The sequence below is a fragment of the Plasmodium malariae genome, assembly GCF_900090045.1.
Source record: "Plasmodium malariae genome assembly, chromosome: 1".
In the NCBI taxonomy this organism is placed as follows: domain Eukaryota; phylum Apicomplexa; class Aconoidasida; order Haemosporida; family Plasmodiidae; genus Plasmodium; species Plasmodium malariae.
The window spans coordinates 847,836-864,055 of record NC_041775.1 but is presented as its reverse complement, the minus strand read 5'-3'; the positions used below and the strand labels follow the sequence as shown (position 1 = coordinate 864,055).

The 16,220-nt window shown below is 22.2% G+C and overlaps 5 protein-coding genes across 5 annotated transcripts; 3 read left to right on the top strand and 2 right to left on the bottom strand.

Moving 5' to 3' along the window:
* Positions 1 to 70: 70 nt before the first annotated feature.
* CYP24 (peptidyl-prolyl cis-trans isomerase, putative) lies at positions 71 to 706 on the top strand (the record flags this gene model as incomplete). The annotated part of the gene is made up of 1 exon (XM_029008509.1): positions 71 to 706. One exon carries the CDS (start codon positions 71 to 73, stop codon positions 704 to 706), a length of 636 nt encoding a protein of 211 aa, XP_028860061.1.
* A 748-nt stretch (positions 707 to 1,454) lies between these two features.
* Positions 1,455 to 2,852, bottom strand: PmUG01_01027100 (GTPase-activating protein, putative; the record flags this gene model as incomplete). Its single annotated transcript, XM_029008507.1, has 1 exon — positions 1,455 to 2,852. The coding sequence occupies one exon, from the start codon at positions 2,850 to 2,852 to the stop codon at positions 1,455 to 1,457; it is 1,398 nt and encodes a 465-aa protein (XP_028860060.1).
* Positions 2,853 to 4,721: 1,869 nt separating this feature from the next.
* PmUG01_01027000 (alpha/beta hydrolase, putative) lies at positions 4,722 to 6,479 on the bottom strand (the record flags this gene model as incomplete). The annotated part of the gene is made up of 7 exons (XM_029008506.1): positions 4,722 to 4,865; positions 5,119 to 5,193; positions 5,271 to 5,410; positions 5,590 to 5,651; positions 5,767 to 5,833; positions 6,074 to 6,195; positions 6,352 to 6,479. 7 exons carry the CDS (start codon positions 6,477 to 6,479, stop codon positions 4,722 to 4,724), a joined length of 738 nt encoding a protein of 245 aa, XP_028860059.1.
* Positions 6,480 to 9,312: 2,833 nt separating this feature from the next.
* Positions 9,313 to 11,061, top strand: PmUG01_01026900 (conserved Plasmodium protein, unknown function; the record flags this gene model as incomplete). The annotated part of the gene is made up of 1 exon (XM_029008505.1): positions 9,313 to 11,061. The coding sequence occupies one exon, from the start codon at positions 9,313 to 9,315 to the stop codon at positions 11,059 to 11,061; it is 1,749 nt and encodes a 582-aa protein (XP_028860058.1).
* A 2,946-nt stretch (positions 11,062 to 14,007) lies between these two features.
* On the top strand, positions 14,008 to 14,295 carry GAMER (IMC-associated apicomplexan protein, putative; the record flags this gene model as incomplete). Its single annotated transcript, XM_029008504.1, has 1 exon — positions 14,008 to 14,295. One exon carries the CDS (start codon positions 14,008 to 14,010, stop codon positions 14,293 to 14,295), a length of 288 nt encoding a protein of 95 aa, XP_028860057.1.
* Between the last annotated feature and the right edge of the window lie 1,925 nt (positions 14,296 to 16,220).

The following is a 16,220-nucleotide window of genomic DNA, read 5'->3' as shown; positions in this document are numbered from 1 at the left end:
TTTGCTGTGAAACATATTTAACATTTATGTATGGCAAAAACGAAGAACTACCGAATGAACACTTGAAAATATGAAAGGCAATAGTACTAAAGATGGTGAAAATAAAAAAGTGGATCAGTCGAGCCTAGAAGAAAATGATGAAAACACTATTGTACCATTTTATTTATCGAACTTATTAACGAACCCTTCTAACCCTGTTGTATTTATGGACATAAATTTGGGTAATCATTTTTTAGGGAAATTTAAATTTGAATTATTTCAAAATATTGTACCAAAAACAAGTGAAAACTTTAGGAAATTCTGTACAGGTGAATTCAAAATAAATAATGTACCAGTTGGTTATAAGAATACAACTTTCCATAGAGTAATAAAAGAATTTATGATACAAGGAGGTGATTTTGTTAATTATAATGGAAGTGGGAGTTTAAGTATATATGGAGAAAATTTTGAAGATGAAAATTTTGATATAAAACATGATAGCGAAGGATTATTAAGTATGGCTAATAGTGGACCAAATACAAATGGTTGTCAATTTTTTATAACGACCAAAAAATGTGAATGGCTAGATGGAAAAAATGTTGTTTTTGGTAGAATTATAGACAATGATTCTTTAATTTTATTAAAAAAAATTGAAAATGTGTCAGTTACTCCGTATATTTATAAACCAAAAATTCCTATTAATATAGTGGAATGTGGGGAGCTGTAAAAAATCCCAAAAACGTGAAAATGAATTAAAAAAAAAAAAAAATTAAGCTTAAAATTAAAATTGACATATTACCATGAACATATACATATCTCACTGTATAAAGTCAAATCTGAGGAAACATTTTGAGGAAAAAAGAGAAGCAAAAGTGGAAGTAAAAATAAAAAAGATAAAATAATGTATTTTACAGAAATTGTAATAAAAGCTCTCCTCAGCTCAGCACCACGAAAGAAGAGAATTAAAACGAAACCATCATTGACGAGAAATTGAATAAATAGTTTTTGACCATCCGCAGTACTAATCTCCGTCTCTTTGTTTTGTTTTGTTTTCTTATATATATATACGTATTCCTTTTTAGAATTTTTTTCATAAATATTTAAAAAGACACTGTTTCAAATATTTTTTTGCTACTAAATTGGGAAAAAAAAAAAAGTAATAAATAATTGCAAAAATAAAGTTAATGTTAAAAAGGAATATAAAAAAACAAACCCCCAAGTATATACTTTACATATGCATAAGCTTGAAGATGATACAAAAAAAAAAAAAAAAATGAAAACATAAGTCATGAAAAGAAGTTGTAAAACGTACCCTGCTACACATATATATATATATATATATATATATGTGTATAAGAGCACGCACGTATCACTTTAAAAATTAAACCTAAAAAAATATACACATATATGTACATACATCAACGCCACATGCATGCACGAACATTTGTATGCACAGTAATGGTAAACATAAGACGCTAATTGTTAAACCACTCCTTAGCTTTCAAAAACACTTCATTGCCAGCAGCAACGATATTTGATAAGCCTTCCCTTGCTGTTACTTTTAAACCTTGTAAGTTCTGAATTGTTTGTTCATCCAAATTCCATACTCCTTTTCTATTATTAACATTCTTATTAAAATATTGATCTGACGATATGCTATTTGCTATATGAACATTTCGCACAACATGATCCTCATTCTGTTGATTTTCGTCATAAAAATATTGATCTGAGCGTATGCTTTTGCAGTCTTTAAATTTATTTAACTTTGCATCACTTGTAATATTTAAATTGTTATTATTATTAAAATAGCTGCTGCTACTACTACTATTATTATTTTTACCGCTGTTCATTTTATTGTACGTATCAAATCCTTTTTTATTTTCCACAGAGTAACTATGTGGATAGCCTTCCACGCCATAATTATACCTGTTGTCGTATCCTTTTTTGTCTTTTTTTCCTTCTATATTATTATAATTGTTATAATTATTAATTTTACTATCATTACCACCTATTTTAAGAGAATTTTGTAAATTATGCATATTTTTTCCTTCTATGGTATTTTTTTCATATTGCATATTATTATTCATTCCATTATCATCGAATATTGTGTCGTCAAAATTTATATCAATTTTTTTGGCTTTAAAATTTTTATTACAATTATTATAAACTACTTTTTCTTCCATAAAATGAGTTTTCATATTACTGCTCATCACATCTGACTTTCTTGCACTCTTGGTATTTGGCAGAGTGTTACTTAATATATTCGTATCATTTGCATTTTGCTCATTTATAGTGTCCTCCTTATTCAAATCGTCATTAATTAAATCAATTGGCGCTTTGTTACTACAATTGTTTGTATTAATTATCGGTTTAACACTATTATAACTATTGTCAATTTTGCTACTATTTTTGTTATTACATAATTCCACAGTATGTACATTTTTTTCATTGCTATATTTTAATAACGTATCTTCCAATAAATTGTCCAAGTACATTTTATATTTTAATGAATTATGTGATGCATAATCACACATGCTACTATCTTTATTCTTTTTTAAAAATTCACTTGCTTTTAAATTACCTCCTAAACACATCCTAACTAATTGTTTTGCAGTAAATTTATCCATTCCAGTTGAACGTACAAAAGATATGTGTGTTCCCAATTGTCTATGTTTACCTGAACAGTTCAGGCAAATAAATATGGCAAAAGTCAAAGATAACCATTTTGGATTTTTATTACCACAATCAAAGCAATTTTTATTTTCGTTTTTACTTAAAATTGTTTTAAATGTTTTATCTTTGAAGGAGTCCAACACATAACCCCTATCATCCTGTTCATATTCCAGTACTTCAATAATCAAATTCTTTTTCATTTTTATAAAAAAAATAAAATAAAAATATAAGTATAAATAAAATAATATTAAAGTTTACAAGAGGTGTTAAAAAAATACAGTTACGTTAAACAAAAACTAGCTTTATTCCATAAAAAAAAAAAAAAAAATATATATATATATATATATATATATTACAAAGCAAGGTATTAAATGGGTATTTATATATCCTTAATTTCACATTCGAACTTTGAACATAAATTCATACATACGTACATACAATATATATATATATATATATGCGTTAGCGCGTATAATATTGTATATAAATATTTTAGCATATATTTATGTACATTCATAGCAGAATATAATTGATTTTATATTTTACACATCATCATAATAGTAATAATTAATAAGTACTTGTAAATATATATATATTATATATACATATTCGTAATACATTATATGTTAAAAACTTAATTTACGAAAATACTAACTCTACTTTTAAAAAACTGATTTTTTTTTTTTTACTTTAATATTACTACTAATATTATTTTATTATGTTTATTGCGTCATTCACTTTTTCACCATCACCAGTTTTCGGTTTTATTTTTATGGACCCTCTTATTATTCAAATAATTTCTTTTTTTTTTTTTTCTTTTTATTATTTTTTTTTTTTTAACTTCAAATTTGTTGGAATAGATGAAACATATATTTTTATAAATCTATTCTTTATGTTTTCATAGTCATCGTTATATGAACATAAAATATATTACTATTATAAATCTTCCATTATATTATTATATTTTATAACTAAATAAGAAATTGTTATAATCATTATTTTATACCTATAAAATTATATTATATTTATGGTATATATGTATATATAATTATATATACTTAATTGCTATATAATAAATTCAAATCTCTTTGTGTGTATAATAATAAAAGAAAAAAAAAAAAAAAAAAAAGCGTAATATTAACTATGAAGTTGATGTTTAAAAACTCGTTTATATTAAAATAATTTTACAAAAAAAAAAAAAATCTTATTTAACATAAAATGAGTTCGTATTGTTTAATAAAAAAAAATGTATCCAAAAATTTATATTTTACATTATAATAGTAATAATTAATATTCTTATGTTTATTATTTATCATATAAAAAAAGAAAAAAGAAAATATAATACTATTTATACATCATCGTATAACATATGCAATATATGCGTGTAAATTCATCGCATTGGAAGAAAAGTTACACAATATATTATATGTATATATATATATATATATATATATATACACATTTATATATGTATATACAATTATATTTAAATTATCTGTTAATTTTTCTCCTAAAGTTTGTGTGTTTTCGCCTTATTTTTTTTTTTTTTTTTTAATATTTATTAAACATAGCTACTATTGTTATTACACGTTTTTCTTTTTCTTTTTCTTTTTCTTTTTCTTTTTTCTTCTTTTTTATTACATCATTTCCCCTAAATGGCTGTATAATGTATATATATATGTTGTGTAAGTATATAATTTAAAATGGAAAGGTATTTTGAATGTAAATTAGAACACAACGTGTAATTCCAACACATTGATAACATAAAAAAATGTACATTTATTGATATTCGGTTAATACTGTTCAGTAGTTGTATTTTTAGATACATAAAATAAATTATATAAAATATAACTGTTATAAAAAAAAAATTTAAAAAAAAAATTGTTATATTTTTATACACACACATACATAAAGGGAATATATGCAGAATTATTTTTGTAAAGAGGTAAAGAAAATACTTTTTCATAATGATAAAATAATAAAAAAAAAAAAAATTTATAAATTATTTTAGAGTTTTTAATATTGATATCCTTTAAAAATAAAATAAACGGACAAAATTTAAAAACGTTTTAAATATATGAATTGTTTAAAAAGTTTAAAAAGGACTTAATATTTTCGTTGAATTTTTTATTCTCAATTAGTTCGATGTCATTATGTTTTCCATCAATAACCCAGTAAGGATGAACCTTCCGTTTGCACCTTTCATAAAGACACTTCGAGAATACGCATAAAAAAAAAATTTACATATATATGTAGCATTTACGTATGTATGTATGAATATATACATATAATATATATGCCCACATTACATAAATGTAATACACGCAACTTATTGATACATCGTATAACTCAAAAGCACAATCATAAAGTAGCACATTGCAATAATTTGACTTGCGTCAGTTTTATAACATGGATAGTCGGATAATTTTTTTTATTTTGTATTTTTTCTTTTTTTTCCATTTTTACTAATCCATGGTAAAAGGGAACAATTTTATCATCAGTGCCATGAATGAAAAATACATAGCAAGGAATCATATGAATCTAAAAAAAAATAAAACAAAAAAATTTCATGTAATATTGTTATAATCTTTTTTTATTAATAATAAATGGAAACTCACTTTTTTTATGTTACAGAAAGAATCAAAAGGAAAAATAAACCTAGTTTTAAAACAAATATTTAACAAGGATAATATAGCACTTTGTAAAATTATTCCTTTTACTTTCCTTTTAATTGCTATATCAACTGCTGCACATGAACCTAAAAACATAATTTAATACACATTTTTTTTCTTTTTTGTCATGTAATTTATTTTACTGCAACAAACTTATTTTTAGGAAATGTATATATATATATTTATTTATTTATTTTATATGAAATTTCTACATATTCAAACATTGCTGCAAAGTATATATGTACACATTTCTTTTGTTGTAAACCTATGGATTTCCCGTATAGAACGATGCTCTCTGGTTTTATGTTTAAACAGTCTACCATGTAACTACGTATAAAGAAGAAAATAAGAAAATTAAAAAAACAAAAATTTACGAAATATATTTAATGAAAATCAAAGTATCGGCAATTATACATTCTAAAAAAGAAGAAAATTTTTTTACTCATAAACCGCAATTCCAGTTAAGTACATATTTTTTTCTGATGATGTCCCGGTACTTTCTCCATATCCTTTTTTTTTTTTTTTTTTTTTTGAAGTAATTTTATAATTTAAAAAATTTAATAATCATGGTAAAAAAAAAAAATAAATAAATAAATAATTAAATGATACAATATTATAAACTGTACATATAAATAAATGTGTATATCGGAAAAAAGAAAGTCATACGAAAACACTAAAACATAATTAAAACAAAATAAAGGACATATATTTATGATTTACTTTTTATTTCATGTCTTTTTTTTTTTTACCAAGATAATCATATAAGAATACATTAACATTCCATATTTTCGACGTCTCGTAAAAATAATCATACAACATGTATATGTTCTCACCGTTGCCATGACAAAATAAAATTGTTAACGGAGCATTTCTAAGATAAAAAATAAAAAAAAAGATTATTAAATAATTACATAGGATAATATATTGAAAAACAAATGTAGAAATGCACATGCATACAAAATATATATATATATATATACATATATATATGTATACATTTATAGCTATATAAAACTAAATAGAGTACCTATTAATAAAATAAGCTGCAACTTTTTCCTTATTTTCTATTTCAATAAAAATAAAATCTAAATCAAATTTTTCAAAGCACCCTTCATAAGGGGCATTAAAAACAATTTTATTTACAACATTTCCCATATTTATATTAATCAAATGTATTTGTTTTCATTTTTTTTTTTTTTTTTTCCCTCTGTATTATGAACATTGAAACGTAATATTATGTATAACATAAAATTACTATTTTCATAATTGCATCTTTTATTATACCATATTTTTTTATATTTTTCTTATTAAGATTTCGTAAAATTCAAATGTCAACCGTAGGTAAAAAAAAGGCCATAATTAATTACGTTATAAACATATACATTTGCATATATATGTTATATATAATAAATATCAACAAAATGTAAAATAATTATTGATCAAAATATACATAAATGTAGTTATGTTTTCTAATTGTAACAGAATATTGTAACGAAATGCTTGCTTTTAATCCATAAAAGCATTATATATAAAAAGAATAAAATAAGATATTTAACTTATAATGCAAAAAAAAAAAAAAATAAAAGTGTAAAAATGAAACATTACTCAAATGTTAAAAAAATAAAATAACATAATTTTTGAAGTTCAGGAAATGATCATTGTATATAGTAGCATTATTGTAACGCCGATGCAAAAGAAACATTAATTTCATAATTTGAACAGATTTTATTAAAATATTATTCTCATCCCAGTAAGAAAGAATATATGAAAATTTGAAGCAATCTTATGTAATTGCACATAAAATAATTTTTTGTTTTTTTGGAATATATATGATACATTATACAAATAAAATATATTAGAAATTAATCAATCGTACGAATGAACTTATGTTATATGCTGCTGTTTTACAATTTAAGGAATTTTTTCTAATTTCAGAAATTGTATATAGATAAACATAATAGTATAAAAAAAATATATATACTGAAGAAAAGGAAAGAAATATTATATTTTTTTTTAAATGCTAAAAAGGAAAAAAATTTTATCAGAAAAAAGATAAAATAGCAAATTTAGAAAATTTTTGCACACTCCTTATGCTACAATTAGCGTTAAATCACTTTCCAGCTTAATTTTTCTATTTGTTTTATTCGAAAAGAAAAATGAAAAAATATCAGCATTTCATTAAATAATAATAAAATGTCTGTATAACTAATAATAATCCCTTTATTTCCTCCTAAATACGTATTTTTAAAACTTCATTTTTTCTTTTACTTTTTCATTTTTCCAGCTTTCTTCATTTCGAATTTAGTTCACAGTGTTGTACAGGCATTACAACTGTATTACCTTTTTTAAGTAGAATATATGTACAATTTAAAGTTGCAGCAAATAGAACACAAAATGTATGTGCACTGCATTTATGTGTATATATACATATATATATATATATATATGCACATCTTGAGTATACTTTTTTTTTTTTTTAATTTATAATATGATATAAAAAATTAAAACAATTTTAGATATTAAATGACACCTTAAATATTTCAATTGTGTTTAACATGTTTTGTACATTTTAAAGAATATGTCACATATGTAACAAGCTAAAAATCATAAAACTTGTTACTTTTTAAGCTATTTAAAAAAAAAAAAAAAAAAATCTATTCACAATTTTTTTTTAAAATAGCTGTTAATAATAATAATATTTCCTGTGTGCAAAAAGTTCACAAAAACTGGATTTTTGTAAAGCCTTAACTTTAACTTGTAAATTTTATAAAAAAGAAAATTAAATATAATACTTGCACGTATACATATATATATATACATAGGCAGATAATTACAGAAATGTAAAGGGTAAAAAGGTGTTCCAGTATTTTAGGTTTTAACATATATATGCATGAGAACATTTTGTAAATAAGAATATCCTGTTTTTTTTTTTTTTTTTTTTTTTTTGATAATATGTATATAACTTTTTCTGTCCTGTTAATGTATAAATAACTGTTTATTCTTTTTTGTGTATGTGTAAATAACTATTTCTTCTATTTTGTTCATGTGCAAATAACTTTTTGTTTTTTTCCTTAAAAATAACGTGTGCACGTTTTAAAAGTGCAAAATATTTCTACAACATTCAGGCAAATATACTTCTTTTTTTATTTTTATTTTTATGTACTTCAAATAGAACTAAATTAATTCCCAAAAAGTTTGTTCTGCATACGGGAAATCTCACATATATGTATAATATATATATATATATATATATGCATAACACGACATATTTGCAATAATTAAAAAATAAGTCATCAATAATTTTTTTAAAAATTAATGAAGTTTTAGTTCCTTTTTTAAGAAATATTTTGGATAATGATCTTGTGGCATGTTTGCAAAAAAAAAAAAAAAAAATATATATATTAACATTTGTTCTTTGTAAAGACACATCTTACACATATGAAAAAAAATACATTCATACAATTATCAAGCATATTCTATTAATTTTTATTGTTCCTATTTTCATAAGTTTATGAAACATAAGAATTTCCTTCTTTTTTATTTCTAATTTAATATTTCTTGTTTTATTTTGTTGTTATCTCTTTTTAATTATGCTATGAGGCATATTCAAATTAAATTAAAATAGGAACAAGAACATATGAATTTTGCACACACCACTAAAACATTTATTTGTTTTATGTGAAAATACTATAGACACTTGTAAATTTTCAGAACAGTATGAATTGTTTTTTTTAATCAAAAATAGTAGGAAAAAAAGTATATGCACATATACATATATACGTATACACAAGTATACTTATACACATATATATATGATGCAACATATATGCACACATATATATATATTGGCATAATTTAAAAAAAAAAAAAAAAAAAAAATTAAATATACACGGGTGTGTTCAATACAACATTCAGAAAAAAAAATAAATAATTATATAAGTAGCCATCCAAACAAACAAAAAGGATAAACAATAAATTTTATTCGAATATGAAATCGATGTATCAAGTGAACAACTACGAGGACCATTTTATGTATCCTAAAAACAATGTCAGTAGGATAATCAAAACAAATGATGAAAAAAAGGAATATAGAATTAGCTTAAATAACATAAGAAAAATGGAGGAATCATATAGAGATGCAAAAAAAAATGGTAAGTATGAATATTTAGATGCTAGTCATTTGGAAATGTTAGACTTAAACAAAAATATCCAGAACATATTGCCAAAACCAGTAAAACCAACTTTAAATTTGGAAAGTTTATGTAAACAAACCAGTGCTATTTTAAGGCACAATAAAAGCATGATTGGAGGCATGAAGATTGGCGAACAACAACTGCAGCAGCAACAGCAGCAACAGCAGCAACAGCAACAACAGCAGCAACAGCAACAACAGCAACAACAGCAAAATATAAAACGTATTTACGAATTAGGACTTCCTCAAGTCATTGGTACATACATTCAACCATTAAATAAAAAGCAAGATGATAGTTCAAAAAGAGGTAATTTAGAAAAAGACTCTTTCTCTTTAGCATCGGCATCTCCTTTTTTCCATCCTCCTAATTTTTCTACGAAATTAATTCATGCACCTAACAAATTTGTACCCTTAAATATAAATAATAAAAGCACAAACGTATATGGATTGCCATCCTATCTAATTCCTGAAGATAAACCCCAGAACCTAACTGTTACAGTTGTACCTAATAAAGATAAATATATTCTAGAAAAGGAGGCAAAACATCTAAAGACATTATTAGATAACTCATCTCAAGGAATTGTTAATTCAACACCTGATTATCAAAAAATTATTTCTCCCTCTAGATTATCTAATAGTAAGAATAAGGAAAACAACAACGATTTTGGAAACAGTCATAATAACATCAACCATAATAATGAAATAGAAAGTAACTTCAGTTTTGGGAAAAACGAAACCTTGGAAAACACGCGAGAGGAGTATAATTATGAAAATAATACAGAAAATGACGTTGACTATTTTGTTAATGAATTTCATGACTCCAATAATTATAGGTCTTCTCAAAAAATGAACGAATTGATTATGAATGATTCATTTGGTACCCATGAACATGTGTCATGTCATTTAAAATCCAGTAAACAGTTGGATAAGGCTAGAAATAATAAACTTATCCAAAAAAGAAAAAATGGTATCAACGCATTTAATGAATTGAATAAAGAGGAATGTGACAGAGGGGAACATATCTCGGATGAACATGACATGGATATACGTGGCACGGATGAAGATAGCCCGAATGTACATGACACAGATGAAGGTAAAGATCATAATAAAAACGTGTCATCTGCAAAAAGAACCCAATTAACAAAAAAAAAAGAATATAATCCTTTATTAAAAAAACTTGAACCATTAACATGCTTTAAAAATCCGAAAACATATATTAATATACGTTTAGGAAAACCTAAAAAGTTTTATATTACTCACAGCTCTGATCCTATAGATAAAAAATTACGAGACTGGCACAACACACACAATAGCCAAATAGCATGGAACAAAAATAGAAGAGGTGTTTACACTTTTGGAAAGACAGAAGTTGCTTTAAGTTTAGTTCACGATAAAATTATAGTTAAAAGAATTAATGGGAAAGAGGTTAAAGATAATTTATTAACCGTTGAAAAATTTGTCTCACTAAATGAATTATTCGAACTTCAGCAAGAACAGAATGATATACTACTAAAAAAAATGGAAAATAGAACTGTAGCTTTTTAAAAGTATAACAAATATGTACCTTTTGAACTATATAATGTATATACATAATATATATATATATATATATATATATACATTATGTATACGTATATATGTATGCATCCTCCCTTGCCGACATATTTTGTGTCTTTTTTGTTTCATTTTTTTTTTTCTTTTTTAAATACATCAAAATTTTGTTCCTGCAGTATTTACCGCTTTTGTGCATAATTTATTTATCTAAATATATTTATTTTTAGCCATTTTATGAAATTAATTATAATTGTTTATTTTCTTATGAAACTTTATGACGAAACACAAATTTCCCTAATTATGAAAAAATGCGCATATGTTTTTATGTATCAAAAAAGAAATTACTAATCATTTTTTTTTTTTTTTTTCGTAAACAATTCCGAAATATTAAAATATATAGATGTATATGTGTATATGTGTATATTTATTTATATATTTATATTTACATTAATTTGTCAAAAAAAAAAAGAAACGTCCGTAAACTTAAAAATTTTTAGTTAACGAACGTCGTTAAAAATGTTAGGAACAGTTTCAACAGAAAATTTTTTTTTTTCAGCTATAACCACGTTTTTAAGAAGTAGATACTATCATACTACAGAAAATTAATGCGCATTTGTAACTCCGGATGTACTAATAAGTAATCCACATAAAACCAGAAAAATAATGTAAGATTGCAATAAAACTCTTGCGTTACAAGGAATATGCAGCATAAAAATAGTAGTGTTAATAAATGTATGAGGAAGAAATATAAGTACAGTAAAAACTATTCATATTATTAAAAATTATTATATATAAAATTTATAATATAATATAATATAAACATACAAAAATTATGACAAGTTTCGAAATTATGGTTAAAATTACAAAACCTAATTAATTATTGCAACATGATAAAAATTTTATGAAATTATTAAAAATTTGTAAGTATAGGATACATATATATATATATATAAACTCAATCGCTTTTAAGTAACATTTAATATAAACATGATAAAGCTATGGATTACCTTAAAATATCTTTAAGAAAAATTTTGTATTAAAACCACCTTAAAATAATTTTTTTTATTTTTCTTTATTCTGATCATATTTTTTGTTCTTAAATTTTCATAATATGTAATTTTAATATTTAAAAGTCTAATATTATGAACTATATACTTTAGTTATGTGCGTGAAATAAATTGTATTTTTTAATATTCCATAAATCTTTGTAACTTGATTTTACTAGGTATAAAGTTGAATTTTTTTTTTTTTTTTTTCAAATATGAATTCCTCTTATATAATAAATATAATATGTATATTTCTTCACAATTTTTTTAAAAATGTGTATTGAACATAACCATGTGAGTATTTCTCACTATGAAAAAAAGACAAAAAAGTTATATACTCTTATATATATGTAATAAAAGAAAAAAATATTATTTTATTTGAAGTAAAATTTAATATGCATGTATTAAAGAACAGCATATATATATATATATATATATATATATACATAATATATGAAGTTTTTTTTGTTATATAGGAATACTTTTCTTCTTGAAAATACTAATATGTGGTCCATAACATTCTCTACAATTTTAAAAAAAAAGGAAGAACAATTAACATAAAAGAATATAATCTTTTCTCTAGGCGTGAAATAATTTCGTTAAATTAATTATGTGCTGATAATTATGATTAAAATAAATATACCAGAACTACAATTATGACTGTTCATAATTATTTTTATAATTATAACATCATATATATATATATATATATATATTTACAACACAATTTTTCCTCTGCTGTATGTAACAGAATATTCTAATTAGTCATTTTTAGCTTTTTTTTTTCTCTTTTTTTTGAGCCTTTTTTTTTTTTTTTTTGTGAAAAAGCGAACAACCATTATTACGCATTCAGATTAATATTTCTCTTCTGCTTATCAGAAAATACAAGTTTAATATTGCATATACCAAGTATACATATATATATATATATACCATTTCGTACATATATATCCAAATGCAATTACATGTAATATTGTAACAAGTTTACGATATATAGTATTTATAAAAATGAATATATTAGAGACGATTATTTTATTTTAGCATGTTAAAATAAAAAATATAATATATCAGAATTAGTATTTACATCTTCTGATATCTCAGTTCACGTATAATAATATATTTTTATAGATATTAGCTAAAATAACATGTATTTTTTTTTTTTTTTTTTTTTTAAATTAGAGCATTTTTTTTCTGAACATATAATAATTACAAATATAAAAAATTCTTGCGCGTTACTTTTTTTTTTATTTTATATATATATATATATATTTTTTTTGTATTTATTATAGTCTTATTATATATATAATTATGAAATATGCAAATGTAGTTAACATAAAATTCGTTAATTGGTAAAAGAGGAGAAATATTAAAAATTGGCTTTTTTTTTATTGCATGTACAGATTTATTCTAATTTCTTTATACACAACTTATTTTTTAGCTAGCTAACTTTTTTGCTCGACATTTTTTAATGTTTTTATAATTAATAAATTATGCTAATATATTTATATAATATATATGTAATACATGCAATTTTTTTTTTCATATCATTACAATTTAAATAACTTTCTACTGTTCAAATATATATATTTTTTTTTAAATTTACCTTTTTTTAAATTATCTTTTTATAAACATATCTTCAAATCTTTAATTTATAATTTTACAAATTTTTAACCTTTTAAGGATTGTATTAACTTTTTACTATTGAAGATTATTTCTCTGAGCTTTACTTTTTTTTTTCTTTTAACGTATTGCCCACTTCATTATATTATACCAATTACTTTTTAATACAACGATAAGTATTTTATAAATTTATTATAAAATACAACGTACATACATACCATACATAAATATAGAGATATATATATATAATATTTTTAAAAAACTTTTTTAAATGGAAGAATTAAACGGTTTTGTACCACCAAAAGCAAATACTCCTTTACCTGATGGAATGCAAGTACTTCCAGGGAACCAAAAGGATGATGTACCCCCACCTGTCAAATATACAGTAAAACCAGTAATAAATAATGATAATTTCCAAATGAATTTAGGGGGGGAGGTGCCATCATCTTGGACAATGAACCAAATTGCCCACTACGTTGAACATGCCGGACCTGCTGATTCTGTCTTTACTGAAAAAGCTAAAGATCTGCTACGTGAAAAAGGATACGATATACAATAATTAAAACAAAAATGAGAAACTAAATATACCCTTAAATAAATATATTGTAATAATAAAATGTGTAAAACACAACCGTGTTAATATATATATATATATATATGAAATTAATTCAAAATAATTTTTTTTTCTGCACGCTTGTTGATAAGGAATGTTGATTTCCTTTTTTTTTGAACAAAATTATATTTTTAAAAACTATATTATATAAAAATGCTTTGAATATGTAATTTTTTTAGATGTTGTACGTACGTTAAACTTTATATAAATTAAATTATTATTAATAGGACTATATATTTTTTTAATTCCTTTTAGTCACTATGTATTTATATTTATTCTTTAAAATTTTTTGCTTTTTAAAATTTTTTCCTCGAATATATTTATATAATTGAATTTTTTTTTTTTTTTTTTTTTATCATACGTAAATATTAGAATAGAAAATTAAAATATTAAATAATTAAAAGCTTTTCTGTTTAACTTTTGTAAAAAAAAAAAAAAAAAAATTATTTTAATATTTTTCGTTTCTAGTTTAAAGTTTTTAGCTTTTTTTTTTTTTTTTTGTTTCTTTACTTGTTCGCTTTACGTTTTATTTTTTAGATAAACCTCTTTTTTAATACATTCTTAAAAATGCAAAAAAAAAAAAAAAAAAAAAAAAAAAACATAAATAAAATAACTAAATTATTAATTAAAACACTTTAAATACAAATTTTTTTTTCCTTTTTAATAATAATACTTTCTTTATAAAAGTTCGCTATTAAAAAATTCCCACATTATAATGAAAAGTTATTGACTTCTTTTATTCATAAAGAATCTGAGAACGGAATTGTTCTATTAAAAAGCTAATATAATGTTACCTACACATAAAATAAAATAGCACGTTTTTTTTTTTTTTTTGGCTGATCATATGTTTGACATTTATTATAAAGAATTTATAAGCATATAATAGAAATATGATTATAATTTAATTCAAATTTTTTCGTAGCTTATTATTTATATCTCTAAAATATTTTATAACATTTTAATACCATGTTCTCAGGAAAATGTAATTAGAATTAATCATTTTCTACAGTTCTTTTGTAAAGTATTACTATCATTTGGTGTTTATATTTTAAATATTTTAGAAAGAATTTATTAAAAAAATGAAAATTTTTAGTAATATGAAGTAACAAAATAGTTAAGAAGAAATATTATTTTGAGTTTATATTTTGTTTATATTTATTCAAATAATTCTTTTTTTTTAACATTTTTTGAAAAGAGCTTATTTTGCAACAGATAAAAAATATATGTTTTTCCAAAAGAAGTTTCTCATATATTATTTATGAAATAATTCTCACATTACACGTTTTATATATAACTTTTAAAATATGTAAATTTTCTTTCATTTTTTTTGAATAAAAAGTTAAAAGTTTTTTTTTCTTTTTTCTCATTTCTACCATGAATATTAAAAATACCACGATATTTATACAGATTTGGGTGTTTGAGTTATAGATTTTCTTTTTTTTTTTTTGGCAAAAACAGCTTAAATATAATAATACTGTTATTTAATTCCAAAGCAAAACATAATATAAAACGTGAGAGCATTAAAAAAAAAAAAAAAGAATGAAAAAAAAAAAGAAAAATAGTGACTGTTACAATTATGAAAGAGGCAATTATTTTGTGTACAGTACAACAATCATATTATTATAATTTTTTTATTTAAAAGTAACAATATTTCTGAGATATACAGTCTTAAAGAAGTAAGTTGAATTAAACATCTTATACTTTCGTAAATTTGTCTTTTTTTTTTTAATAGAACAAAATAAAAATAGTATATATGTGTATTCCGAATTACTTTTACAATTTTATTTTTAAAATAAATATTCACAAAAACTAAACAAAATTTTAAAATAAACATGGAACCAATTTAGGAGACGACAAAAAGGAACTATATA